The following is a 27,518-nucleotide window of genomic DNA, read 5'->3' as shown; positions in this document are numbered from 1 at the left end:
TATTGCTGAGGTCAAAGAGCATACAGCCTATGTTTTCTTCTAGAAGTTTTATACTTTCAGAACTTGCATTTAAGTTTTAAATCTGTTTGGAGTTTATTTTCATATATGGTGTGAGAAAGTAGTCTGGTTTGATTCTTTTGCATGTAGGTGTTCTGTTTTCTGAACACTGTCTGATGTTTTAATACTGGATTTCTTCATGTATTTTGAAATTTTCCCTTCTGGTCTCGTTTCCCATTAAGCCAATAGCCTTAGTCAGCAGGTAGACAACACCCCTACACAAGCAGGAGAGCACCACTGAGCCCCTGGCTTCAAGCACTGACACCCTTCCTGGTCTTACACGAAGCACTCTGAATTCTTTTCCCCTGCAGGAGTCAGTTCCAGCCCCTCCTGCTGCCTGACACATACAGAACAATGAATCCGAATCCATCTTGCCTGTGGCCTCAAACCCTGCTTGGCCGTGCGTTTCTGTTTCTGTCCACATTGATGCTATTCTCTTCTTGAGTTAACCTGTGTTGTTTTGCTTTTTTCTTTTTCTATTTTGCCTGTTATCCTCTGTTAGGGACAGGTGATTTTTTTAAGGCACAAACTCAACCATCTCTGTTGATAGGGATTTTATCACTAAGAATGTTATCATCTCTGGGTTCCTATTTCATTGTTAGTAAAAAGGAAGTGGGACACATGATCCTTCAGTTGTTTTGAGACTTTAAACTCATATTAAACTGCTTAAATTTGTCCCACTGTTGCTAGTTGGAAATTTTCCTTAGTGGTGGAAGATACTGAAACAAAATAGAGCAAGAATTACCAAAATAGAGTGAGTAGTTCTGCCTTCCCGTGCCATCTGTGTGCCGTCTTCCCCAAGCTGTGCTTCTCCCTTCCTCGTTCATCTTCTTTTTCTAAATGCTGTTTCCCAAAACAAAATTCTTTTGGGGAGCTTTGATCTGATTATGAACTTGAGCATACTATGGGTTTGAGACTTTCATGTTCTGTATTCTGTCACTAGGATATAAGTTCCCTGCAGTCAGAAGACTTACCTCTCTTGTTCACCACTCTATCCCAGAGTCTGGAGTATAGTAGACACTCAATAGGTATTGTTTATATACCAAATTCTATATTATGCCATTTTTGCCTATTTAAACATGAGCTCCAAAGAGGATTACTTATAACACCCCCATTGTTTTTTTTTAATTTATTTATTCTTTATTTGAAGGATAATTGCTTTACAGAATTTTGTTGTTTTCTGTCAAACCTCAACATGAATCAGCCATAGGTGTACATATGTCCCCTCCCTCTTGAACCACCCTCCCATCTCCTTCCCCTTCCCACCCCTCTAGGTTGACACAGAGCCCCTGTTTGAGTTCCCTGAGACATACAGAAAATTCCCATTGGCTATCTATTTTACATGTAATATAAGTTTCCATGTTACTCTTTCCATACATCTCACCCTTTCCTCCCCCCTCCCCATGTCCATAAGTCTGTTCTCTATGTCTGTTTCTCCATTACTGCCTTGCAAATAAATGCTTTAGGACCATCTTTCTAGATTCCATATATACGTGTTAGTATATGATATTTATCTTTCTCTTTCTGACTTACTTCATTCTGTATAATAGGCTCTAGGTTCATCCACCTCATTAGAACTGACTCAAATGTGTTCCTTTTTATGGCTGAGTAATATCCCATTGTGTATATGTACCATGACTTCTTTATCCATTCATCTGTTGATGGATATCTAAGTTGCTTCCATGTTCTAGCTATTGTAAATAGTGCTGCAATGAACAATGGGATACATGTGTCTTTTTCAGTTTTAGTTTCCTCAGGACATATGCCTAGGAGTGGGATCGCTGGGTCATATGATTGTTTTGTGATCCACACAGTCGAAGGCTTTGGCATAGTCAAACATCTATTTCTGCTTTATTGACTATGCCAAAGCCTTTGACTGTGTGGATCACAATAAACTGTGGAAAATTCTGAAAGAGATGGGAATACCAGACCACCTGACCTGCCTCTTGAGAAACCTGTATGCAGGTCAGGAAGCAACAGTTAGAACTGGGCATGGAACAACAGACTGGTTCCAAATAGGAAAAGGAGTACGTCAAGGCTGTATATTGTCACCCTGCTTATTTAACTTCTATGCAGAGTACATCATGAGAAACGCTGGGCTGGAAGAAGCACAAGCTGGAATCAAGATTTCCGGGAGAAATATCAATAACCTCAGATATGCAGATGACACCACCCTTATTGTTGAGAGTGAAGAGGAACTAAAAAGCCTCTTGATGAAAGTGAAAGAGGAGAGTGAAAAAGTTGGCTTAAAGCTCAACATTCAGAAAACTAAGATCATGGCATCTGGTCCCATCACCTCATGGGAAATAGATGGGGAGACAGTAGAAACAGTGTCAGACTTCATTTTTTTGGGCTCCAAAATCACTGCAGATGGTGACTGCAGCCATAAAATTAAAAGACGCTTACTCCTTGGAAGGAAAGTTATGACCAACCTAGATAGCATATTAAAAAGCAGAGACATTATTTTGCCAACGAAGGTCCGTCTGGTCAAGGCTATGGTTTTTCCAGTGGTCATGTGTGGATGTGAGAGTTGGACTATAAAGAAAGCTGAGCACCGAAGAATTGATGCTTTTGAACTGTGGTGTTGGAGAAGACTCTTGAGAGTCCCTTGGACTGCAAGGAGATCCAACCAGTCCATCCTGAAGGAGATCAGTCCTGGGTGTTCATTGGAAGGACTGATGCTGAAGCTGAAACTCCAGTACTTTGGCCACCTCATGCAAAGAGCTGACTCATTGGAAAAGACCCTGATGCTGGGAGGGATTGGGGGCAGGAGGAGAAGGGGACAGCAGAGGATGAGATGGCTGGAGGCATCACCGACTCGATGGGCATGAGTTTGAGTAAACTTCGGGTGCTGGTGATGGACAGAGAGGCCTGGCGTGCTGTGATTCATGGGGTCGCAAAGAGTCAGACACGACTGAGCGACTGAACTGTACTGAATGATGATTTTATTCCTAGTTTTTAAAGGAATCTCCATACTGTCTTCCATAGGGGCTAACACCCCCCCCCCATTGTTTTCCTTAAATGTCCTTTTTCTCATCTCTTTGATGTGATTTGTGATTTTAGTGTTGAATTTTTCTTTTTTGGAGTTTTTTGTCTCTCTTGAGCCAGATATTCATTTTAGATATAAGCCTTATTTATTAGTTAACTGTTGCTGCATAACAATACTACCACTGATGTAAGTGGCTTAAAATCATACCCATTTATTATCTTACAGTCTTCATGGGTCAGGATTCCGGGCAAAGCTTAGCTGGATCCTCTACTCAGGGTCTCACCAGGCTACAGTTAAGATTTAAATTGAGATTGCACAAGGTGTAGACTGAGGTTGCAGTCTCATCTGAGATTCCATCTGTTTCTAGGTTCACTCAGGTTATTGACCAAATTTAGTTCCTTGTGGTTGTAGGACTGGAGGTTTCAGTTTCTTACTAGCAGTCAGCAAGAGGCTGCCCTCAGCTCCTAGAGGCCACCTGCAGTTCCTTCCTATGTGAGGACTTAACACCAGCAAGGGGGGGAGAGAGTCCAGAAAACAGGTGTGATAATCTTATGCAACGTAATCACATACATATTGTCACAAACATCCTGTCACCTTTGACAGGTCCTGTTGGTTAAAAGCACATCATAGATACCACCTTACTTAAAGGGAAAGGATCATGGAAGAGCATGAATAGCAGGAGTTGAGGATCATGGGGGCCTATAAACATTGTTTATGGACTTGTCTAATGTACTTTCTTAGAAAGTATACTTTCTGACAAATAAGTGCTTTTAATTTTAATTCTCTAACTTGTTACCAAAGTGTTAATGATATAGATTACATTTCAAAAATGCTTCCCCAATTCACTTCTCTGCTCCTGTTGTCTTCTCTTTGCAATTAAAAATGCTGTAGAGTTAGATTTTTGCATTTGTAATCATATATAAATTGAGTACAGTATAAATTATATAGTTTTGTGTATTACTGTAGCATACACAAAACTGTTTCCTGTGCTTAATGGTTGATTTTGAGCAATTTAAGGATAACCTCGATTTTACATAATTTTCCTCCACATGTACTGATTTTAACCATAACTGCATTGTAAGACATATCCTACATCCTGAAATAATCTACTTTATAATACTGTTCATGGCAGTAACATTTATCTCAAGGAACTTTTGAGGGAACATATGTTTGCCTGCTATGACATTATATCAGAGCTACTTGATTATTTTTAATCTAATCTTCACATAGCCTTTTCCTTAGCTTTTCACTTTCCAGACTGTGTATCTAGTTTTGAGTAATTTATTTCTCTTGTCCAGTTATCACTGAACTTCTTCTTTTTACCCCTCATTTCTATTATGTGTTTCTTTGTGCATGCTCAGTCACTCAGTCGTATCCGACTCTTTGCAACCCTATGAACCTTAGCCCGCTAGGCTCCTCTGTCCATTAGTTTTCCCAGGCAAGAATACTGGAGTGGGTTGCCATTTACTTCTCTAGGGGATCTTCCCAACCAAGGGGTTGAACCCACATCTCTAGCATTTCAGGTGGATTCTTTACCACTGAGCAACTGGGGAAGCCCTCTCATTTCTATTATGTTTTTGTTTTTCTTAGAAAACCTCAATTAGGTTTCTGTGTAGCTTTCCCAGTGGATCATGACTTAGAATAAAGGTTGATTCATATTTGTAGTTGATGAGCTGAAGTATTGAATCTTTGTATTTATAATTGACAGTAACTTATTTGATCACAATTAGATAGTCACCTTCTATCTATCATTTTAGGTTTCCATTCCTGTACTCTTTTCCCTGCCCATCTTCAAAGCATTTATACCACCTTTCAATTTATCTCCTGCCTTTGGATTCAGAAGACTACATCTTTTGTGAATTTGGAGGTGTCTCTTATTTTTATTAATTTATAAAGAGCTATACCAAGTATTATATCATGATACCAAAATTATATACTTATTTCAGATAAGTATTTTTCATATTAAACCTACTTCTTTGTTCAACAATAGAACACTCCTGTATACTCCTGCTGACCAAATTTAAAATACTTTTCTTCTGGAAGCTTGACAGTGGCTTTAAATAATGTCCTCAATAATGTTCTCAATCGGTTAACTTTAATGAAAATCTTGATTTTCCTTTTATTACAACCACATTGTTTCCTCTCAAAAAAAATTATCTGAGCATGTAGCATATTGCCCTCATCAGTACACCAACATTTAATTTCCCAAAATATGAAGTTCCACTAGCTGATAGCCATAAGACCACTCCACTAAACTTCCAGCTCAGTGGCTTTTTAAAATTTGTTGTTTACTCACCTAAAATCATTGGAAACCTACACATTTCTTGGTTAGATGCCATGTAGGACCAGTGTCTTTCTGAGCGTATGAGGAGAAAGAACATCTGTTTTTCCATGTAGATCTAGAACTGTGCTGTCCAGTATGGTAGCCACTAGCCGCACCTGACTGTTGAACACTTGAAATGTGGCTAGTCCAGATTGAGATGTGGTGTAAGTGGAAAATATATACCTGACTTCAAAGACTTAGTGAATTATATATTTATATATATATATAAACATATCTCACTGTTTATATAGTTACATGTTACAATGATAATATTTTTAATATGTTGGGTTAAACAAAATATATTACAATTAATCTAACCTTTTTAACCATGGTAACTAAAAAGTTAAATTACATTTGCAACTCACATTATATTTCTGTTAACAGCACTGGTCTAGAGAATCTTATGTGTTTTCTAGTCTTTGGCAACTAGTATCTCTGAATTGTTTGCTTCTAAAGGATGTTTCAGAGTTCAATTATCTCCAGAAACAAAAAATGCACTTAGTTCTCCGTAATGGTCCTACTCTGTACCTAAGTATATAATATATCAAAGTTAGGAAGTGTATTCTTTGAGGAGAGGCATTGGGTTAGGGTCCCTTGTCAGGTGTTTGCTAAATTGTCGTTGTCCCACTTTTAAAATCTGGTTCTATCTTCACAGAGATGTCGAATCAGTTCCTCAAATAATTTTTATAGCTGAAAATTCACTGTATAAAAAGAGCAACTGGTGTTTTGCCAGCTTTTCAGTAGAATATAGTGACTTGTTTTCATAGCAGCTATGAATGGTAGAATGTATTAATAGCAACATGTTCAGCGTCTAGTTTGTTTACATCCTGAAAACTGATGGCAAGAAGAGATAACCATTTGCAATTCAATTTACTGGGGATAGAGAGGCAGGCAACGTATAAAAAATTTCTGTTTCCTACACTTACTATACTACCTGATGTTTTGGTTTGGAGTGACTCTATGGAAGTAATTTACATTAATAATCTATATGGAAAAAGAAACACAGAAGATGAACAAATGTGTATGAATGAAATATCAGAACCAAAAATCCTTTTTTGGAACTCCTAATGGTTTGTGCTAATGCTTCTTTTGGCCCCAGAATCTTTTTTTTTTTTAATAAACAGCTTTATGGATATGTCCTTCCCATATCACAAAATTCACTCTTTTGAAGTGTATGATTCAGTGGTTTTTAGTATGTTCACAGAGTTGTGCAGCCATCACCAGTCTAAATTGAGAACATTTTTATTTCCCCAAAGACTAACTCCATCACCTCAACCCTAGGCAAGCACTAATCAACTCTTTGTGCCTATGGATTTGTATATTGTGGACATTTCACATAAATTGAGTTATACAGTATATGATCTTTATTTTAGCATAATGTTTTCAACAATCACCCATGTTGTAGCAGAATTTCATGTTTTTTCATGGTCAAATATTTTTGCAGTGTGTAGGTATACTACATTTATCCATACATCAGTCAATGGAATTTGGCTGATATGTTTTTTTTAACACTTAAAGAACTAGTGAAACTAATATTTACATTCAGTAATAACTTTCCTATATATTCCTGTATGCTTCCCATATTAAGCCTCCTCGTAATTTCTTTAGGTAACTATTATTATAGTCATCACCATTATATAGGCAAATAAATGGAGTCTTGGAAAGCCCAACTAATTTACCTAAAATTACGTATGTATTAAGAAATAGAATTCAGCCTTAAACCCGGTTCATCTGACTCCAAACTGTATTTTTTCTTCCTTACTGCCACAGCCATACATTCCTACTCTACTCCATCCCTTGGTGATTTTGTTATAAAGAATAATTATTTTTTTAGTGAATTTTATTGGAGTATAATTGCTTTACAACGCTGTGTTAGTTTCTGCTGTATAGCAAAGTGAATTAGTTATACATCTATCTGCTCTTTTAAAAATTTCCTTCTCATTTAGGTTACCACAGAGCATTGGGTAGAGTTCCCTGTGCTATACAGTTAGGTCCTCATTAGTTACCTAAGAATAATTACTTTGCAGTTAGCCTTCTTTGCTGACTTTTTTTTTTTTGTGGTTGCTGGATTTAATATAGTGTTTAATTTGGGAAATGGGCTTAAAAAACTTTCAGGGTAACATTTCCCAATAACTTTGTGGCTATGATGGGAATGTATTCTGGGTGATAATATGCCTTTGTCATTTAGCTACAGAACAATTGTACAGGAAACAAATTGCTCAGGACAGTGATGTCCATCTATGGGGACAGGTCCAAGATCTACTGGAGGGCTCTCTTCTCTGCCTCATGAAAAATTTCTATAATGACTTAGACAAAACCATGTTTATATTAAAAGACCTGGTTTATGATGTTTGTAGAAGTCCCAAAGTTGAAATTTTTGAATCGTATCCATCTGATAGAATCATACACAGAGAATATGCTCAATAAGAACTTTATATACTGATAACATATTTAATACATTCTCTCTCGGATTCCTTATTTCCCACAGGGTTCGGTAGCTATAGCTGGTGCTGTTATTCGCTGGCTAAGAGACAATCTTGGAATTATAAAAAGCTCCGAGGAAATTGGTGAGTATGTTCTAACAAAGGGCTGGAATCTAAATAATGAAAATCTTAAATATTTTACCCTTGCAATCAATGCTTTGCCCTATATTGGACATTAAACTATATGGATCCCAATTATGAGTTTGATATATATATATATAAAAGACTCTTTGTGAAGATTTATAAAACAACAAATTGACATAATTAGTGGTGCTTATTCATAAACAGGCACGGTAGGGCATAAAAATCACCCAAGTGTAAAATTGAACACTGAAGATTGCCCGAATCTGCAGTTAAAATTATCTGATGAGAAAGAGCTTTAACTCTTAATAGAGTGAGAATTAAAACTCCCGTACCTATAATTTAAGTATTACTATGGCTATTTACAAATGATAGGTAATTATTTTGAACTCCCCACCCACTCTCCTTCTACTTGTTTCATTTCACCTGAAGGTGAGACAGTCAGGGACATATTTCTGATTAGGAATGCAGTGAAGGCCACTTCTTCATCTGCTAGTCAGCAACCTTAAAACAGTGGAAATGGGGACTTCCCTGATGATCCAGTAGTTAAGAATCCGCCTACCAGTGCAGGGGACACAGGATCAACCCTCGGTCCAAGAACTAAGATCCCACATGCTGTGGGGCATCTAAGCCCATACACCACTCCTACTGAGGCTACATGCCCCAGAGTTTGTGCTCCACAACAAAAGAAGCCCCTGCAATGAGAAACCTGTGCCCCATGTCTAGAGAGCAGCTCCCACTCGTTGCAACTAGAGAAAGCCTGCGCACGGCAACAAAGACCCAGCACATCCGAAAATAAATTAAATATTTTTTTAAAAATAGTGGAAATAAGCTACAATACCTTAACAAAACTAATCCAGTTCCTTTCATTCTTGGACTGGGTTATATTTTGTGGAGAAATTTGCTTTTGTTGCTCCTCATATTCTGCTACAATTAGCAACATTTTGCTGTACTGCGTACTAGGAAACCAAAAGTCCTGTCTTAATTTTTAAAACACGTGTGCTTGTTGATGAAAAGAAGTAGTATATATTGGAATGATTTTTTGTGTTTTTTGTTGTTGTTGTTGTTGTTTGTTTTTAACGTTAGAAAAACTTGCTAAAGAAGTAGGTACTTCTTATGGCTGCTATTTCGTCCCAGCATTTTCGGGGCTGTATGCACCTTATTGGGAGCCCAGTGCAAGAGGGTAAGAAATGAAAATAAGGTATGCTTTTGTCAGTCTTGATTTATTTACAATTAGCTAAGAACTTATTGGTTAATTGGGGCTTCCCTGGTGGCTCAGAGGTTAAAGCGTCTGCCTGCAATGCGGGAGACCTGGGTTCGATCCCTGGGTCGGGAAGATCCCCTGGAGAAGGAACTGGCAACCCACTCCAGTATTCTTGCCTGGAGAATCCCACGGACGGAGAAGCCTGGTGGGCTACAGTCCACGGGATCGCAAAGAGTCAGACACGACTGAGCGACTTCACTTTCACTTTCACTTTGTTGGTTAATAGTTTTCTATTTTCAAATGATTTTGAGGTATGGAGGAAACCTTTTATACTTGGGAAGTATAATTTTAGAACCTTTAAATTCCAAGAAGTTGGGACTTCCCTGGCTGTCCAGTGGTTAGTACTCCACGCTTCCACTGCAGGATGCATGGATTCGATCCCTGGTTGAGGAACTGAGATACTGCACTGCATGCCCCGTGGCATGACATAAAGAAAGAACTCCAGGGACTTCCCTAGTGGTTCAGTGGCTGGGACTCTGCCCTTCCTCCAAGTTCAGGGCACCTGGGTTCTAGATCCCACCTGCCACAGCTAAGACCTGGTTCAGCCAAATCAGTAAATAAATACTAGAAAAAATTCCATGAAGTTATGTCATCTGACAATAAGCCCTGGCCATATTCCTATTCATGTTAGTGTTATTATCTTTTGTCTTCAAGGCACCTGCAAGTTATGTATCAAAAGGCCATCATCTAGATGAATATTGATTTGGTTTTATATTATTGTCATCTATTCAGATAGATCATGAACTTTTTCATATGTGGATGCAACATTGTAGACTATAAAGATTTTGCCAGCTTCTTAAAGTTTGGGTCCAGTTTTGGCTTTTTTATGTCTTTTTTTTCCCCTGTACACTTCTATGTACCAAGTTCAACCTTTCCATATTTAGAACATTCCCGATTGGTGACTCATTTATTCTGCTCTAATTTTAAAAATTTTTGTGTGTATTTTTAGGATCATCTGTGGACTCACTCAGTTCACCAATAAATGCCATATTGCTTTTGCTGCATTAGAAGCTGTTTGTTTCCAAACTCGAGAGGTAATCAATATGGGCTTTTTTCCTGTACTAAATCCACCTTTTTTATTCCTACAAAAATTATATACATATATATGCCAGAAATTTATGAAAATTTAATAAGCTTGTTCTTGTTGTTCAGTCACTAAGTCATGTCCAACTCTTTGTGACCCCATGGACTGCAGCACGCCAGGCTTCCCTGTCCTTTACCATCTCCAGAGTTTGTTCAAACTCATGTCCATTGAGTCAGTGATGCCATCCAACCATCTCATCCTCTGCCGCCCCCTTCTGCTCTTGCCCTCAATCTTCCCAGCATAATCAGAAATTAAGCCTGGGGACTTCCCTAGCAGTCCAGTGATTAAGACTTCATGCTTCCACTGCAGGGGGCATGGGTTCCATCCCAGGTCAGGGAACTAAGATCCCATGGGCTGCACAGTAAGGCCAAAAGAAATTTTTTTTTTTAAATTAAGCCTGCCTAAACAGTAATATAATAAATGCAAGTTTGTTTTGTTTTCCCAGCTGTCATTACTCTCTAAGTTCCTGTTAGCTGCTGGGCACTGGGCATTTTACAGTTGAGGGGATGCTGAGCAACACATATTAGGCAAAGGATTTGAATAGTAGCACAAACATAGACACCACGGCAGGAAATCAGGGTGCAAAATAGAGTTGTCTGGCTTGTCTGGATATAGAGGTGAGTGCAGAGGAGTGGTAAGAGAAAAGGTTGGTGGTAACCAGATCAAGGAGGACCTAGAAGAAATCTCAGTTTTCCTTCTGTAGGCTTTGGGGAGCTTTGGCATGTTTTTAAGTAGAAGATGGCTATTTTCTGAGATATTACTATGTGGTACTTTGATGATGTTCATTGCATTGTTTTTTTTTTTTCAGATTTTGGATGCCATGAACCGCGACTGTGGAATTCCACTCAGCCATTTGCAGGTAGACGGTGGGATGACCAACAACAAAATCCTTATGCAGTTACAAGCAGACATTCTGTATATTCCAGTAGGTCAGTAAGCCCTCATTCCTTCAAACCCCAACAGTCACATTTTTTGGAAGAACTGATTTTTCAGGCATATGTAACTGCTAAGATAGCACTGTTGTTCACTCCCCTCAGTGAAGCCATCTATGCCCGAAACAACTGCCCTGGGAGCCGCCATGGCTGCAGGGGCTGCAGAAGGGGTTGGCGTCTGGAGTCTGGAGCCTGAGGACTTGTCCGCTGTCACAATGGAGCGATTTGAACCTCAGATCAATGCTGAGGGTACTTTTATTTATTTATTTTTATTGAAGTAGAGTTGATTTCTAATACAATGTTGTGTTAGTTCCAGCAGTACAGCAAAGTGATTCAATGATATATACTATGTTTTTCAGATTCTTTTCCCTTATAGGTTATTACATAATATTGAGTATAGTTCCCTGTGCTCTACAGTTATCTTTTTGAGTGAGGGTACTCGTAAAGACTGAAGATTGGTGTACTGTGAAAAGGGAGAGAGAGTTTGGTGGTTTAGTCACAAATCAAGAAATGAAATAAGATTGCAAATGTGAAGGTAATTTCATATTCAGCTGCTAAACATATTTGGCTTCATATGTGAATGTGAATAAGAGAAATAGTTCCCTATTTTAAAAAAAACAAACTTCTATAATCACTTTTTTACCATTCACTTCTACTGTGTATAGTCTCTTCGTGTACAAGGATAACACTGCCACATTGTCAGTTTTATTAATAGCCTGTTAGTGTAACCTTTTCTGACAGTGACAAGGGAGATATATAGACCACCGACCCATCATGTCTGCGTTGGGTCATCTTTAGTGCCAATGACCAGTTTTAGGACAGGATTAACTAGGCTAAGGACCATTATGGTAACTTTTAAGCACAGCAAGGCTAGCCTGAGAAAAGCAGCAACAATTTAAATCAATGAGCATTAAATATTTGACTCACTGTTGTAACAAACAAAACTAAGCTACAAGCCAGACTAATAGACTGTAGCCCACCAGGCTCGTCTGTCCATGAACTATTCCAGGCAAGAACACTGGAGTGGGTTGTCAGTTCGTCCTTCAGGGGATCTTCTGACCCAGGGATCAAATCCATGTCTCTTGCATCTCCTGCATTGGCAAGTGGATTCTTTACCACTGCGCCACCTGGGAAGCCCCAATGCCTGTAATTAAGTTTGTGTACAAAAGTCAGGTTTTATATATTCAATTTGGTTTTAAACCTTTTAAAAAAGCTATGTATAAAATGGCATCATAGTGGACTCTGTGGTGGTTCAGATGGTAAAGAATCTTCCTGCAATGTGGGACACCTGGGTTCGATCCCTGGATTGGGAAGATCCCTGGGAGAAGGGAACAGCTACCCACTCCAGTATTCTTGCCTGGAGAATTGCATGGACAGAGGAGCCTGGCGGGCTACAGTGCGTGGGGTCACAAAGAGTTGGACACGACTGAGCGACTTTCGCTTTCCAAGGTCCTGTGCCCTTCCCCAAAGAGAAAGCAGATCAAATAGGATTCCCCTTTCTAATTCATTACCACGTGCTTGTGAATGACCTGGTCTTAGCAGATAGCCTGTCTCCACATCTCCGTTCATTTTGCAGACCAGGCTGAATTTCCCTCCAACTTCCACAAGCTTCTCTCTGCAGTCACTGGCAGTCTTTGGCAACCATACCGGGATCTGAGTCCTGGTAAAGCTCCATGTCAGTTAAATACAGTGTAACAAGCATCAGTTTAATAAGTGAAACAATTTGTCAAGAATGATGAGTGAATATAAGTATAGTACTTAGAACATCTTAGTAAACTTTCTTTTTTAAAGAAATTTTATTTTATATTGGAGTATAGTAACTAACCGGAGAAGGCAATGGCACCCCACTCCAGTACTCTTGCCTGGAAAATCCCATGGACAGAGGAGCCTGGTAGGCTGCAGTCTATGAGGTCGCTAAGAGTCGGACATGACTGAGCAACTTCACTTTCACTTTTCACTTTGATGCGCTGGAGATGGAAATGGCAACCCACTCCAGTGTTCTTGCCTGGAGAATCCCAGGGACGGGGGAGCCTGGTGGGCTGCTGTCTAAGGGGTCACACAGAGTTGGACACGACTGAAGTGACTTAGCAGCATGGTAACAGTTGTTATTGATAGTTTCAGGTATAGAGCAAAGTGACTCAGCCATACATGTGAAAGTGAAAGTTGCTCAGTTGTGTCCAACTCTTTGCGACCACATGGACTATACAGTCCATGGAATTCTCCAAGCCAGAATACTGGAGTGGGTAGCCATTCCCTTCTCCAGGGGATCTTCCCAACCCAGGGATCGAACCCAGATCTCCCACGTTACAGGCGGATTCTTTCCTGTCTGAGCCACCACAGAAGTCCAAGAATACTGGAGTGGGTAGCCTATCCCTTCTTCAGTGGATCTTCCCAGTCCAGGAATCGAACTGGGGTCTCCTGGCAGATGATTCCATACATATACATGTATCCATTCTCCCCCAGACTCCCCTCCCATCCAGTCTGCCACATAACATTGAGTAAACTGCCTTTCTTATGTATGGTTTTCCTACCTTCTCTTTCTAGAAAGTGAAATTCGTTATTCTACATGGAAGAAAGCTGTGATGAAATCAATGGGTTGGGTTACAACTCAGTCTTCAGAAAGTGGTAAAAATGTTTTTATTGTTATTGCCACTTCGTCCTAGTATGTTAAATAGCTTCTTTAAGTATCTGTTTATAGTTAGCTAGCAAGGCTGCTCTGAAGAATAGCATTATCATATGCTCATAGTTTCTAGCATTTTGAAAACACTTTAAAGTTCTAAACATAAAATGTAAATTATCAGATTGATAAATGTGCTTAACTCTGTCCTGCCATACCTTTCCTTATTAGTTTATTCCTGGTACTTCGATTGATAACTTAGTTTTCTAAAAGTAAAAGTATTTCTAGTTTCTTCCTAATGAAAAAAAAATCAACTAAACTTTTTTTTTTTCCTTTTCGTGACTGACTTTGCCTTTTTGGGGGGCTGTCTTCATGACCTGAACCGACCAAAAGCTATATTGATTTCAGAATACATTTCACTACTTGCTAGACTGCTCCCAAGCCCTTAGTTAGTGAGTGTATGTTGTAAGAATTCATTGAAATCAGAGGAAGAAAAGTACCAGACATAGTAAATTAGAAATGTCATAATTGGGAAATGCTCTTGGCAGAAATTTGAGGACTTTTGTTTTTATTCACTTAGGTGGGAAGTATCTACCATAAATAAACTATTTAGTTGTAAACAGCTCTGAGCTGCCTTTAATATTGAAACAGCCTTTAACATACCTTTAATATGGCATGATATTGTACTCCTTTGCTAAATACAAGATTTGGAATTTAATGAATGAAACAATGGCCAATAATATTTTGAAGCATGTAGTTTAAGAGAGAAGAGTTTATAAATATAGCCTGCCTTCCAACCCCAAAGTGAGTATAGAACCACTTTTTAAAAAAATTATTCATTTATTGGCTGCACCGGTGCTTAGTTGCAGCACGTGGGATCTAGTTCCCTATCTAGGGGTCAAACCCGGGCTCCCTTCATTAGGAGCCCAGAGTCTTAGCCACTGGATCACCAGGGAAGTCCCAAGAACCACTTTTAATGTATCTAGCTTTTCAGAGAAGCTTCTGAGATCATGCTGTTTCTACTTGAAGCTTTTGTTTATTCTCCTAAATAAGCTTTAGGCTTAATATCCATTGTCTTTAAATCTTTTGTTCTGAGACCCACCTTTCTTTCTAAGATGGTGACAAAGCCTTTCTTGCTAAGACTGTTTGCAGTTTTGAGACCTTATAGCTAAACTTCTCAATCATAGGTATTTTTTGTAGCACCAGTGCTAGTTGCTTTGAAGGATGCAACAGCCGTGCACTCTGATTTATTTTCTGGTTGCCCTCAATTAAAAGCTGATGAAAATGAGTTCTGTGATTTCTTTGACTAGTTGTATTTTTTTAAATGGCATAGAAACTTCCCTGGAAGTCCAGTGGTTGAGACTCCACACTGCCAGTGCATGGGGCACAGGTTCATCCCTGGTCAGTGAACAAGATCCCGCATGCTCCCCCAAAAATAAATAATTTATTTATTTTATGGCCAAAAAAATATTATATGGCCAAATAAATAAATAAAATGGCACAGTTCAACCTGTTCCCCTCCCTCGCCATATCTGCCTCCATGTCAATGCCACACATACTTCTTCCTTACTTGCGGTTGAGGATATAATCGCCAAGTTCCCACAAAGCCAATTGATCATTTTCTGTTTGCTTACCTTACTGTCAGTGAAATTAAAATGCCAAGAAAAAGTGGATAAAAGAAAATTACATGATTTTTTTGTTTCTGCCTTCAGAATTGATGATAAAATAATTTGATTTTTTCAGAGCTTTCGATTTTTCAAATTTGGTTTTTGTTTCAGTTAGGCTGCAGTGTATTTAAGGCAAAGTGTGAAAAACAATTTGTAGTAGATTTATGAAAAGCACTCATGTACAACATTTTGAGAGTCTCTAAAACTGTATAATAATCCAGGTAACAATATTCAATTAGTGAAATGCTGATTATCCCTCAAGCAATGTAAGCTATGTAGTAATAGTACAGATAGAATCCTATTTTGATGATCTCATAAGGCTATTCAGATTGCTACCTGGCCTCTTATCCTCTTTAAATAGTTTTAATTTATGGGAAGAATATTATGTTAGCTTAATTTCCCAAGCATATTGCCAATTTTGAAGCATTCATATTTATTTTCTTGTTTGTAACTATATTTGAATGGAGTGTAAAGTATTTTTAACATACATTTCATATGCTTAAAATGTCATAGAAATGATTGGGGATTTAATATTTTTTGGAGAGAGCTTATGATAAATAATGACTTTATGACTTTGTACTCCAAACCCACCAAAATAACATTTTTTTCAAAAACTGTTAAATGTTCAAGATACATAATGTTTAAATTCAAGAAAAGCCTATATCTGTATCTATCTAGCTATTCTTTAAAGGAAATGTTTTCAATCAGGTTAGAAAATATCAAAACAGTTGTATTCTCAGACAATATTTTTTAAAAATATAGATTAATACAGTTTAGTTTTTAAATTATATAGTAACATTAATTTTCAGGTTCACTTTGTTATACCAACTGTGTGTAAAAAAGAAAATGAAACCAATAGGGTTTGAAATTCATTTTCAAACTAATGAATTGGACTAATATAACTCTTCTCTGATAGCCAAAGGATCTATAATTTTAATCTGGATGGGGAATGGGATTGCTCGCTTAATATCTTTTGGGGAAGAACCAAGAAAGCTAAAATCAGCAGCCTCCCAAAAAGAAAGTTCTCCTTCAGCTTTCTTTGGCTTTGCCAGTGGAAGGTTTATGTTGGTCTATATGCTCTATGTTCTTGCTATTTGTGGCATGCTATCTGTATTGTTTGTTAACTGTCATAAGCCCTCAATTTTGATTCTGGTTTTGATTTAAAGTAATAACTCTTTGCTAGCTTTTATGAATATACTATTTTTATAACTTTTTTTTGCTATCATGTGATTCTTAACACAAATATTGTAATTATGTGTCTCTTTTTTGGTTTGCTTGACTGGAATTCCCTCCTACTCGGATGACAACAGGTGACCCTAGTATCTTCTGTAGTCTACCCTTGGGCTTTTTTATAGTGAGTAGCGTGGTAATGTTAATCGGAGCAAGGTACCTCTCAGGTCAGTTCCTCTTTAAATTAGACAATTATATGAGTTAGCATTAATGTATTTGTGTATAAATCAACAGAAAGTTTTCAGTATTTTTCCTTCTTCCTGTTCTTAGGAACCTGGAAAATCTTTTAAAGGTCTAGTTAATAGACCATTTAATTCAGAATTAAGGACTGTGACTCTGCTTTTATTCTCTTTGATTTTTAGTAGATGATTTTCTTTGAGGGACTACATTCTGCTGGCAAGTGCAGCAGTAAGCACAAGTACTACTGTTCATGCTTAAATGAAAGGATGTTCAGAGTGGTAGATGAAATGTATAGTATTTGAAATCAATTGAACTGGCTTTCAAATGTGCCTTAGTTGTTTTTCATACTTATGAAAATCTGCTACAGAAGTCTTAATATTTCAATCCTGGTAAGACTTTTGGCCAGAGTATGTTAGCAGAGTTTCTGTAAAACTCTAAACCTGGGGATAATTTATTGTCACTTTTATTTTAGTTAAGAGAATACATTGGTGAACTGAATTTTTTTTTAATTATTGCTGAAATAAATTGGTGAAATTCAAACTGAATTATTATTTTTGCATATTCTGAATATTCTTATAAAAGTAAAATTGCTCAGTACATTATAAAACTCACTGCATAACCAGCATTAATTTAAATATAATAATCATTTTTGGAAGTTGTTCCTGATGATAGCTCAGTTTTTCTTCAAATTAGTGGCCTAAATGGATATGATGTATTTCATATGTTGCCAAGAAAGTGAAACATTTAAAAAATCTTCTTAATTAGGGAGAGTTGAATTATTTCTCTTAATTAATTACAAGATGACCTGGGTTTAAAATGTAAAAATTTTTTATTGATATGGGAGAACATCTGATTTTAGATGTCTAACAAGCATTAATCAGCTTGACATCATCACTAAAGCACTATATATAAATATGGAGTGAAAAGTTATTTACATTAGCAGAAAGGGAATAAAAATTATCAACATTAGCAGAACATTAAATTATCTTTTAAATCATGATAAAATTTCAGTTATGTGCATGAGAATTTAAAATTAGATTTACCTTTTTCTGTATTCTTCATGTTTATAATAAATTTTTTCAAATATTTTTCTTCTGTAATAACCATTCCTTATATTGGTATTAGTGCTTTACACATTACAAAAGGCTTCTGTATACATAAATCTGTACAAAATTAGCAGATGCTTATCTTTCTGCTTCTCAGGAATGTTTGGTGGAAGAGTCTGAGTATTCCCCAGAAGAACTGTAATTTAATTTTTTTTTAATTCTGTTTTAGGAAAAGTTCTATTTTTTTTCTTTATCCTGAGCTTTTATTTTTTTGTTTGTTTGTTTGTTTTTGGCTGCATTATGATGGTCTGGAAAAGGAGAGAAAATAGCACTGCAGCTGAATGTTTTCCTTGATTTTTTTTTCCCTTCTGTTTCCTTTTGATACCAGTACAGAATGAAAAAGCTTGGTCTTTGAAAAAATAGGATATATAACATATCTCTAAGCTAAAGGATACAGTAAATGTCCAAATTCCTAGACTTCCAAAATAGGTATGATTGCCATCTTTAGGATCTCTCTTGGTAACATATGCTGAGATTTGAGAAAAATTGGAATGACTTGTCTTGGTAAACAGTTAGGAGTAGTGTTCATTTGCTAATTTTGAAATTGACCCAGTTATATTTGTTGCATTTTACCTATGAAGCAATATTTAGGAATCATATGGAATTTCTAGCTCAATAATGATTTAATCATCTTCATTGCTTTAACTCCTAAATTTCATGTATGTTATTATTGACATATTTGATTTTTGTCCCATTTTAGGTATGCCGTAAATACTACCAACTCATGGATTCCAAAGATTCGAGCTCTTTACCTGTGAAGAGAATCCAGTGATTCTGTCTCTTAATGTGATGACACTATTCATAGACTGATTTTATTTATAAGCCACTTGCTGCATGATCCTCCAAGTAGACCTGTGGCTTGAAATAAAGAAAATGCAGCAGAAAGAATGCTATAGAAACATTTGGCGTGTTTTTTAACAGCACTAGTTAAGATTGGACCAGCCACCTTTGGGGCTGACCCCCTCCTTTGCAATCATTTCCTGCCTCATTCCCTGTAAGATCTAGGAAGAATTCAGATCCTGTCCATTGGAATCTTTTATCACTTATATTCAAACTCTTATGGGCCAGGATTTGATTCCTGCACTACACACGCTTCATTAAGGGGCTATTAACTAACTGGCTAAAAATCTGTGATTTTTTTGTTTGCTTCTTTTTAACAGACTCCCCTACCCAAAGTCCTCTTTGCTGCTTATTAGGGAGACCACAACATCTTCACTAAATGTTTAAATGGAAGCCTCTACTAAATTCTTAAAATAGAAATTTAATACCCTCATTCCTTAGGCATTTTTCTAAAAAGTATTTGCCAAAACTGAGAATTCTTCATGTATTTTACATGGTCTCACTAATTATACTGAATTGCTATCTGGATCTTATAGGGAAGGACACTTTCCTTTTTTTTTTTCCGTTCATCTCTCCTTTTTATATTTTTTACGTTGTGTATAACATACATGCCTCTATATTTTGTATAATGAGGGTAGCCCATTTATAAATTAAGAGTACATGTTCTCACTAATTACACTGAATTTCTGTCAGGATCTTATAGGGAAGAACACTTCCTTTTCATCTCTCCTTTTTATATTTCTTACTTTGTATGTGTAACATACATGCATTTATATTTTATATACTGAGGATAGCCCATTTATAAATTAAGAACACATTGTATTCAGTGGATTCTAATGAGGCTGGTCTTAAGTGGACCACTATGTGTATAAATATTTTGGGGAAAACAGCTGTATACATTTTTGGGCAACGGTTATGCATATTATTTACCAGGAGAAGCTTTCTTGAAGAGCCAACATTTAAAATTTAAGTATATGTTCTATGTGAATAAAAGAAAATGTACTTTATTGTGACTATAATTTCGTATACCATACTTTTATATGCTAAAAAAAAAACCTGTGGAATAGTATAGCAAATACTGTTTTCAAATACAAGCACTGAGTCCATATAAAGTTTGCTTTTCCTTTGACATACATTTAGATCTATTTAGGATCCTTTTGAGGGGCTATCAAAAAAAGTTTACAAACTTAAGTAGAAAAAAAAAGCCAAGAATCTCTTTCCAAGTATGTTATAAATTGCTGATAAGCAATTAAAATTTCTATTTGAGATGACAAGTAGTTATCTCTGCTTATGGACATATTATTAATACAACAGAAAAATGGTTTAATTGATAGAAAAAGCTTCCAGTAAACCCAAGAATTTCCTTTTTGCTGCACCCACAACCAAGAAATTCTCAAAAAATTTAATGTGAGGCATTATAACAACTTACCTAATCTAGCTTCTCAATGTCAACTTTAATCTTAAGATTAATTTTTTTTTTACTACAAACAGGAAAATACTGCCTCCTAATTATTTTCTTCAGTGATGAAAATGGAAAAATATTTATATATTAATATATTTATATATATTAATATAAAAGGTTTTGTTTTGTTTGGAAAGAATGGTAGCTTGCATTTTCAGTTCTGATTATGCTGTTTGTTGAATTATTGAATTAAATTATTGAATCTGCTGGGTTTTATTGGTGCAGCTGCCACTTAAGTGACAAAAGTGTTACAGAAAGGTACTATGAAATTATTACTTTGTGGCAAGGACACTTTTAAACATTGTTTGTTTCTACAAAGGTAGTTTGAGTTAATGTAAATAATTGTGAAAATCATTGTTCCAATAATTTTAAGATTACATTAATTTTCTATAAATTGTGATATTTATAAATGTTTGAAATGATACACGTTGATATTTAATGATAAATTTACTTAAAATAAATTGACCCTCATTCTTACTTGCATTTCTCATTTACAGACTAGAACTTAGATCAAAGTTAATTGAGAAGGATGGTTCAGGAAACGTTCAGCTCAGCTGTTAGCCCTTGATCAGGTACACACTGAAGAATGAATCAACAGCTAAAGAAGTAGTTTCTGGGATGATGAGCGCCTTACTTGTTCTGTCAAAAAAGACTACATTGTCCCATCTCAGCATCCAGAAAATGCCCTGATGAGGTCAGCAGCTGTTCTCAATAGGGTCTTGCAGTCATGGCTGACCATGACTTACTGGTTCACTCTATGCTTCAGTTCCTCTCTACCTGGGTGAGTTGGTGGAGTCAAGTATGCCATTATTCTCTGAACTCAGTCGCCAACACCTCAATCTTTTGTTCTCCAGGTAATCAGTAACATAAATAATGCATTTTTGCTTCTGTAATAATATCTTAGAATTTTTTAGTGTGTTTCTTTTTAAATGCCTAAGTCTCAGTTCTTTGGCTTATAGGTATTTTGTATCCTGTGAGAATGAAGAATGATTGCAATTTAGGAGGAACCATGAAACAAAGATGTCATAGCACAGAAACTATAACAGCATTGGTAGTCAAGTAGGTAGTTTTTACCTCATAGTATCTAATCATAAAGAGAAGTGCAAAATTTACTATTTTTATAGCTTTAATAAGGTATAATTGATATATAGAAAACTGTACATATTTAATATATATACTTTGATGAGCTTGGACTTAATGCACACACCCATTATCCCATCACCAAAATCAAGGTTATAAAAATACCAATCATCTCCAAAAATTTCCTTGTGTCCCTTTGCTTTCTGTGTTTGTATGTTTAAGAATGCTTAACATGAAATCTACCCTCTTAAATTTTTAAATGCACAATAGCGTATTGTTAACTATGGCACTAAGCTGTACAGAAATCTCTAGGACTTAACCATCTTGTGTAACTAACTTCACACCCATTGAATAATTCCCCATTTCCCCCCTCACCCCACTCCCTGCTAACCACCAATCTCCTTTCTATGTTTGACTTTTTAAGATTCCACACATAAAGTAAGATTACACAATATTTCTTTTTGTGTCCAGTTTATTTCACTTAGCATAAGGTGTTACAGGTCCACTGATGTTGCAGACAGTAGAATTTCCTTCTTTTTAAGGCTGATCAAGATTCCATTGTATGTATATACCACATTTTCTTTATCCATTCATCTGTCAGTGGACATTTGGATTGTATCTATGTCTTGACTGTTGTGAATAATGCTGCAGTGAACCTGGGAGTGTAGATATCCTGATTTTGATTCTAGACATATAGATAAAAGTAGATTTGCTGGATAATATGGTAATTCTATTTTTAATTTTTTGAGGAATCTTCATACTGTTTTCCATAGTGGCTGCACCATTTTACATTCCCACCAACACTGTAAAAGTGTTCCAAGAATTAGTTTTTAACTAGAACTTTGTAATAGCTTGTTAACTGTACTTTTTAAATAAGGAAGTTTACTTGATCTGTTCTTGCAATCTAACAGTTCATCAAGTCACATAATAGGCATTACTGGAAAACTGAGTGAGTTTCAAAACCAACTTGATTGCTACTTGATCTATACTTTATAGGTACATATCTTAGCTCTGATCTTACGTTAAAGGATAAAATGTGTTAAGTATCACAGATAAAGAACTCTCACCAGTGTTTCTAAAGATTTCCCTGTCATCAGATTTAGTGAAAATGACCTATTAACTTAAATTTGGAGACTATAAAGATAAATATTCTGAGAAGCAGAAGATAGAGTAAAAACAAGTTGCTCATGTTAGTCGGCTTTACCCCAATATGAAATAAGAAGGTTTTTTACAAAGTTTTTAAAAACTAGTTGCTCAATTAATTTTAATTAATTTTTGGCCATGCCACATTGCAGTGCAGGATGTTAGTTCTCTAAGCAGGGATTGAAATCTTGCCCCTTGCTGCAGAAACTCAGGGCCTTAACCACTGTACCACCAGGGAAGCCCCTGCAAATCTAAATTTTTGAGCTTAAATTCAGAGGCCGCTGTACACGAATGTTCATGACAGCATTATTCATAATAGCGCAAGAGAAAACAACTGTCTTATCAGTTGATGAATGGTAAATGAAAGGTGAGATATCCATACAATGGAATATTATTCACATGTAAAAGTGATAAGGTACCACACACATACTACAAAATAAATGAATCTTGAAAACAACGCAGTGTGAAAAAAGTCATACAAAAAGTCACATAGTGTATGATTCAGATTGCATGAAATGTCCAGAATAGACAAATCCACAGGGACAGAAGGTGGATTAGTGGCTGCCAGAGTCTGGGGGGGTGGGGTGCGGGGAGGGGAAAAGGGACATGATTGCTAATGGACAGGTTTTCTTTTGGGGTGATGATTGCACAACTTTGTGACTATACTAAAAACTGAAGCATACACTTTAAAGGAGTGCATTTTTATGGTATATGAATTATACCTCAATGAAAATGTAATTTGCATTTATGGAAAATAAATAAATTTGACCAGTCCCTGACAGCATGTGAGCTTATAGTCTCTGAAATGAACCCTTTGAAGGAAATAAATTTTATTTGCTCCAAGAAAATATGGAGGTTAATAAATGTACCTCCTTTTTATTTCACTTTCATTAACTCTTTTTCAAGTATCTAATACTGGAAATAAGAAAAATCTTTTATTTTTATTTTTTTCCCAATTATTTTTACTAGTTGCAGGCTAATTACTTTACAAGAAAAATCTTTTAGTCACTAACACATAAAAGATTATGAAGAAATAGAAGATCTGGGCTCCCATTCAGCTTCCCAGGGATTTTCATGGTTTGTCCAATAGAATATACTGATCAAAAGGATATAGCTAACTCGTTTTCCCCAAAGACTTGGTATGTGAGGAGGCAGTCTTCTGAACATATTAAGTAAAACATATTGCAATAATTACCAGTAACTTGACTTGTAGTTAAGAAACTGTGCTGTCTTAATTTTCTTGAAGTTTAATCTCATCTTCTTTCTCCTCAAGCTCATTTTAAACCTTCAGCCTTTTATTAATTTACCACCACGTCTCTTTCTTTACTACAGTGTTTATAGGAGAAAACAATGTCTGTTTGCCATCTACTTCTTCCAATAATTGTAGATTTAATTCAAATGATATTGAATATTTGCAAGTTCATTCTCTACATCACTGGTTTCTCAACAGCCAAGGGACCTCTTTGTAAAATGAGCATTCTTGTCGATTTAATTTTTTGATCAAATTGTTTGTTGGAAATGAATAATAGTGTTCTTAGAAAAATTGGAAAATAGGTTAGAAAGAAGAGTAGAAAATCATCCAGACTCGTAAATAATACCTGTGGTTATTTTAATTTTTTCCCTAAACTTTAAGGTGGTATTTTCACAAATCTTGGATATTCATAAATGTTGTGTAAAAATTTTAACCTGCCAAACAACACAATGTATCATGTATGTGAACACATACAGTTGAATTAGAAGTATGAAACCTGGACAGGGATGATAGATAACCAAGTTTTGGATGGTGGTTACCTCTGGAAGGCAGAGCATGGGATCAGGCAAGAGACTTCACTGGAACCTGAAAAGTTGTGTTTCTTAAAAAATTAAAAGAGTTAAAGCAAATATAGCAAAATCTTAAGATTTGACTGAGTGATGGGAGTATGGATTTTTTTTTTTACTATATCCTCTACTTTTCTGTATGCTTGAACTATTTCATAGTAAAAAGATAAGGTGAAAAAAAAGACAATGTATCATCGTCCTAATTATCTGTATCAAAGTCCATTAGTGTAATCTTGTTTATCCTGACACCTTTCCCAATTAAAAGGGCTGAAATCTTACTGATCTTCCAGCAGAATTATTTTAAGCACCTCATATAAGGCATCAATATTCAGAATAAATAATGTATATTAGAAATTATATCCTTAACCATCCATTTGTTGTGAATTCCATGACTCAGAAGAAATACTTATTTGTCTTATTTCCAGTATAGAACCTTCCAACAAATTTGAATTGTACTACTGTCAGTCCACCACATTCAGAATTATATATTAAGGCTAGAAAGTTTCTGGGCCAAAAAGTCTCCATTCTGGATATAGTTTTAATATCAAGGGAGAAAGAGCACTGCCATTATACTGGATTTCAAATTGGCCACAAGACCTGTTTTATTCTATTTCAGGTTCTAGTTCATTACAGTTGAAAGAAAGCACTGAATTATAAAATTGGATGAAATTGCTTTCCTTTCAAATGTGTTTAAAAGACCACAAAGACATGGGTAAAATAAAATGGTGCAGTGACAGTCGAAATGATTAACACCTTCTGTGGAGGGAAAATTGGGCTCGGAAACTGAACAGTTATCCCCACAATATTCAAAGAACTTTTAATGGCTGCCATATTTCATCTCGGGAGTTACGGTAATTTATTTATTCACTCTGAAATTACTTCTGTAAACATTTTTTTTAACCCACGTTCCTAGGTCAGAGCCTTGGGGGTGGGGGCAGACTCCTTTAGAGCTACTGAGCTTCCTGACACCACCATTCCATTCTTGGCACCCATTCCCTTCAAGCCTACACCTGCCTCCCTCGTTCCTCAGCTGGAATCAATCGCCCTCCCTTCCAGCCCATCCCCCTATGACATCAGTCAACCCATAAGCCATCACTGGGTGCTCAGCCCAGCGCCAGCAGCACAAGGGCACCCAAGAGAATAAGGCTTGACCTGCCTTCAAGGACCCTGTGGTCTGTCTGAAGGAGTAAGTCATACACAGTAAGAACCAGGGAGGTGTTGCACTGAGGGAAGGGTGCCAGAGAAGCAGAGAGGATGGGTTGCTGGGAGCTGTTCACCTGTGCTGGATTTCTTTTTCCCATTTGTGACTGGGTATTTCACTTCTCTTTATTCACTGGGAGGTAAGACTGGTATTTAGTCACTTTGTCTAATAGATTTTTAAAGGATTTGTGTCCCACAACTGGAAGAACTGGTGAAGGCACAAGTGTTAACAAGGATTTCTTTCATCTGATCATAGTAGACAGGATTTCAAATGTAATGTGTTTTTTTTTTTTCTTTAGTTGTACTTTGGAAGTTGTAATGGAAATATTAAGTAATTATAACATGGAAGGATGCTGAGCCGTTTCTACTGAATTGTCTCAGATATATAATCACAGTGTGTACCATACAAGATTCCCCTATGTTTTCAAAGTACATCACTTGAAGTCTAAAATTTTTTGTCAGCTTGCTAAATAAAGGTCATGTGGAATCGAAAGAAGCTGGCTTGTTAGAAACAAATATAACCGCTAGGTGGCGCTGTTTTCAACACTCAAGGCATTTCTGTCTTCGTAGGTAGCCTCCCTTTCCATCATTGTGTGCTGCAGAAGTGGCTGGTACACTTGTTTTGGGTAATCATAATTACATGATAGCATTGTAGTGATCATGTACGATCTCTACAATGATATCCAGGATGCCTTCATGCTAGGACCATAAAAAACCAAAGGCTTCAGTGAAGCCATTACTCCACTTATACTTTCCTACTGTTTTGATATTTCTTAGGCTTTTCAGCTCATGAAAAAATTCAGATTTATAGATAATTTTCTTCATCATCTATAATTTAACACTTAACAATTTAAAAGCTGAAATATCTCTGCTAATTACACATTATTACTCTTCTAAACTTATTCAGTCATAAAAATAGAATCATAAAAAAATCATAAACAACTTTGGAATTGAGTCATCGAAATTAATTTTTATCTAAGAGAAGTAATGATATTCTGCTTTGCATTGTACTGTCTTCATAGTTACCTATTTTCTGTAAAGAAGCTTTTTAAAATACCTCTGTTCATAGTTGACTCTTGGGATGACATAGTAGAATCAACCAATTCCGAGGAAAAATTGTGCACCCATTCTTTTCCCCAATACCAGCCAAATTATTTTCATTCTTCTTTATTTTACTGTTTCTGCCTCACTTATGTGGTTCTAGAACATTATAAAGAATCTGTTTATGAAAGTGAAAAGTGAAAGTGAAGTCACTCAGTCGTGTCCGACTCTTTGCGACCCCATGGACTGTAGCCTACCAGGCTCCTCTGTCCATGGGATTTTCCAGGCAAGAGTACTGGAGTGGTTTGCCATTTCCTTCTCCAAGAATCTGTTTATAGCAATCCACAAATATGACCAATTCAAGACAAAATTGTGTTAATTGTACCTGATATTGATCACAACATTATTGTCTCAATACCAAGCAAGTATCTTAAAACTCCATTATCCTGGAGAAGGAAATGGCAGCCCAGTCCAGTATTCTTGCCTTGGAAATCCCATTAACAGCGAAGCCTGGTGGGGTCCATGGGATCACAAAAGAGTCGGACACAACTTAGTGACTAAGACAAAAACTATGCTAAGTGAAACAAGTCAGAAAGAGAAAGACAAATACTGTATGAGTTCTCTTATATGTGGAACTAAAACATAAAACAAACCTTGAGGAAATAAATAAAATTGACAAACTTTTAGCCAGACTTATTAAGAAAAAAGAAGAATCAAATCAACAAAATCAGAAATGAAAAAGGAGAGGTTACAACAGACTATGAAGAAATATGAAGGATTATAAGGGACTATTATGAGCAACTATATGGCAATAAAATGGATAACCTGAAAGAAATGGACAGATTCTTAGATAAGTTCAATCTTCCAAGACTGAACCAGGAAGACATAGAAAGTATGAACAGCCCAGTTACAGGCACTGAA

The 27,518-nt window shown here is 36.5% G+C and overlaps 1 protein-coding gene across 6 annotated transcripts in view; it reads left to right on the top strand.

Annotated features, from left to right (window-relative positions):
- GK (glycerol kinase) overlaps positions 1 to 24,634 on the top strand; it is an 80,231-nt gene extending 55,597 nt beyond the window's left edge. For 4 of the 6 annotated variants that reach the window (XM_043896454.1, XM_043896452.1, XM_043896451.1 and 1 more), the window contains 8 exons: positions 7,858 to 7,936; positions 9,020 to 9,116; positions 10,147 to 10,231; positions 11,090 to 11,210; positions 11,319 to 11,462; positions 13,758 to 13,838; positions 16,808 to 16,894; positions 18,714 to 24,634. In XM_043896454.1, the coding sequence (XP_043752389.1) occupies positions 7,858 to 7,936; positions 9,020 to 9,116; positions 10,147 to 10,231; positions 11,090 to 11,210; positions 11,319 to 11,462; positions 13,758 to 13,838; positions 16,808 to 16,894; positions 18,714 to 18,724 (705 nt within the window). In that variant the 3' untranslated portion in view covers positions 18,725 to 24,634. The remainder of the gene's footprint in view (positions 1 to 7,857; positions 7,937 to 9,019; positions 9,117 to 10,146; positions 10,232 to 11,089; positions 11,211 to 11,318; positions 11,463 to 13,757; positions 13,839 to 16,807; positions 16,895 to 18,713) is intronic. The other 2 variants (XM_043896455.1, XM_043896453.1) reach the window with 1 other exon arrangement.
- Positions 24,635 to 27,518: the final 2,884 nt, after the last annotated feature.

Source organism: Cervus elaphus, chromosome X (genome assembly GCF_910594005.1).
Source record: "Cervus elaphus chromosome X, mCerEla1.1, whole genome shotgun sequence".
In the NCBI taxonomy this organism is placed as follows: domain Eukaryota; kingdom Metazoa; phylum Chordata; class Mammalia; order Artiodactyla; family Cervidae; genus Cervus; species Cervus elaphus.
This window is presented reverse-complemented; position numbering and strand designations above follow the sequence as displayed.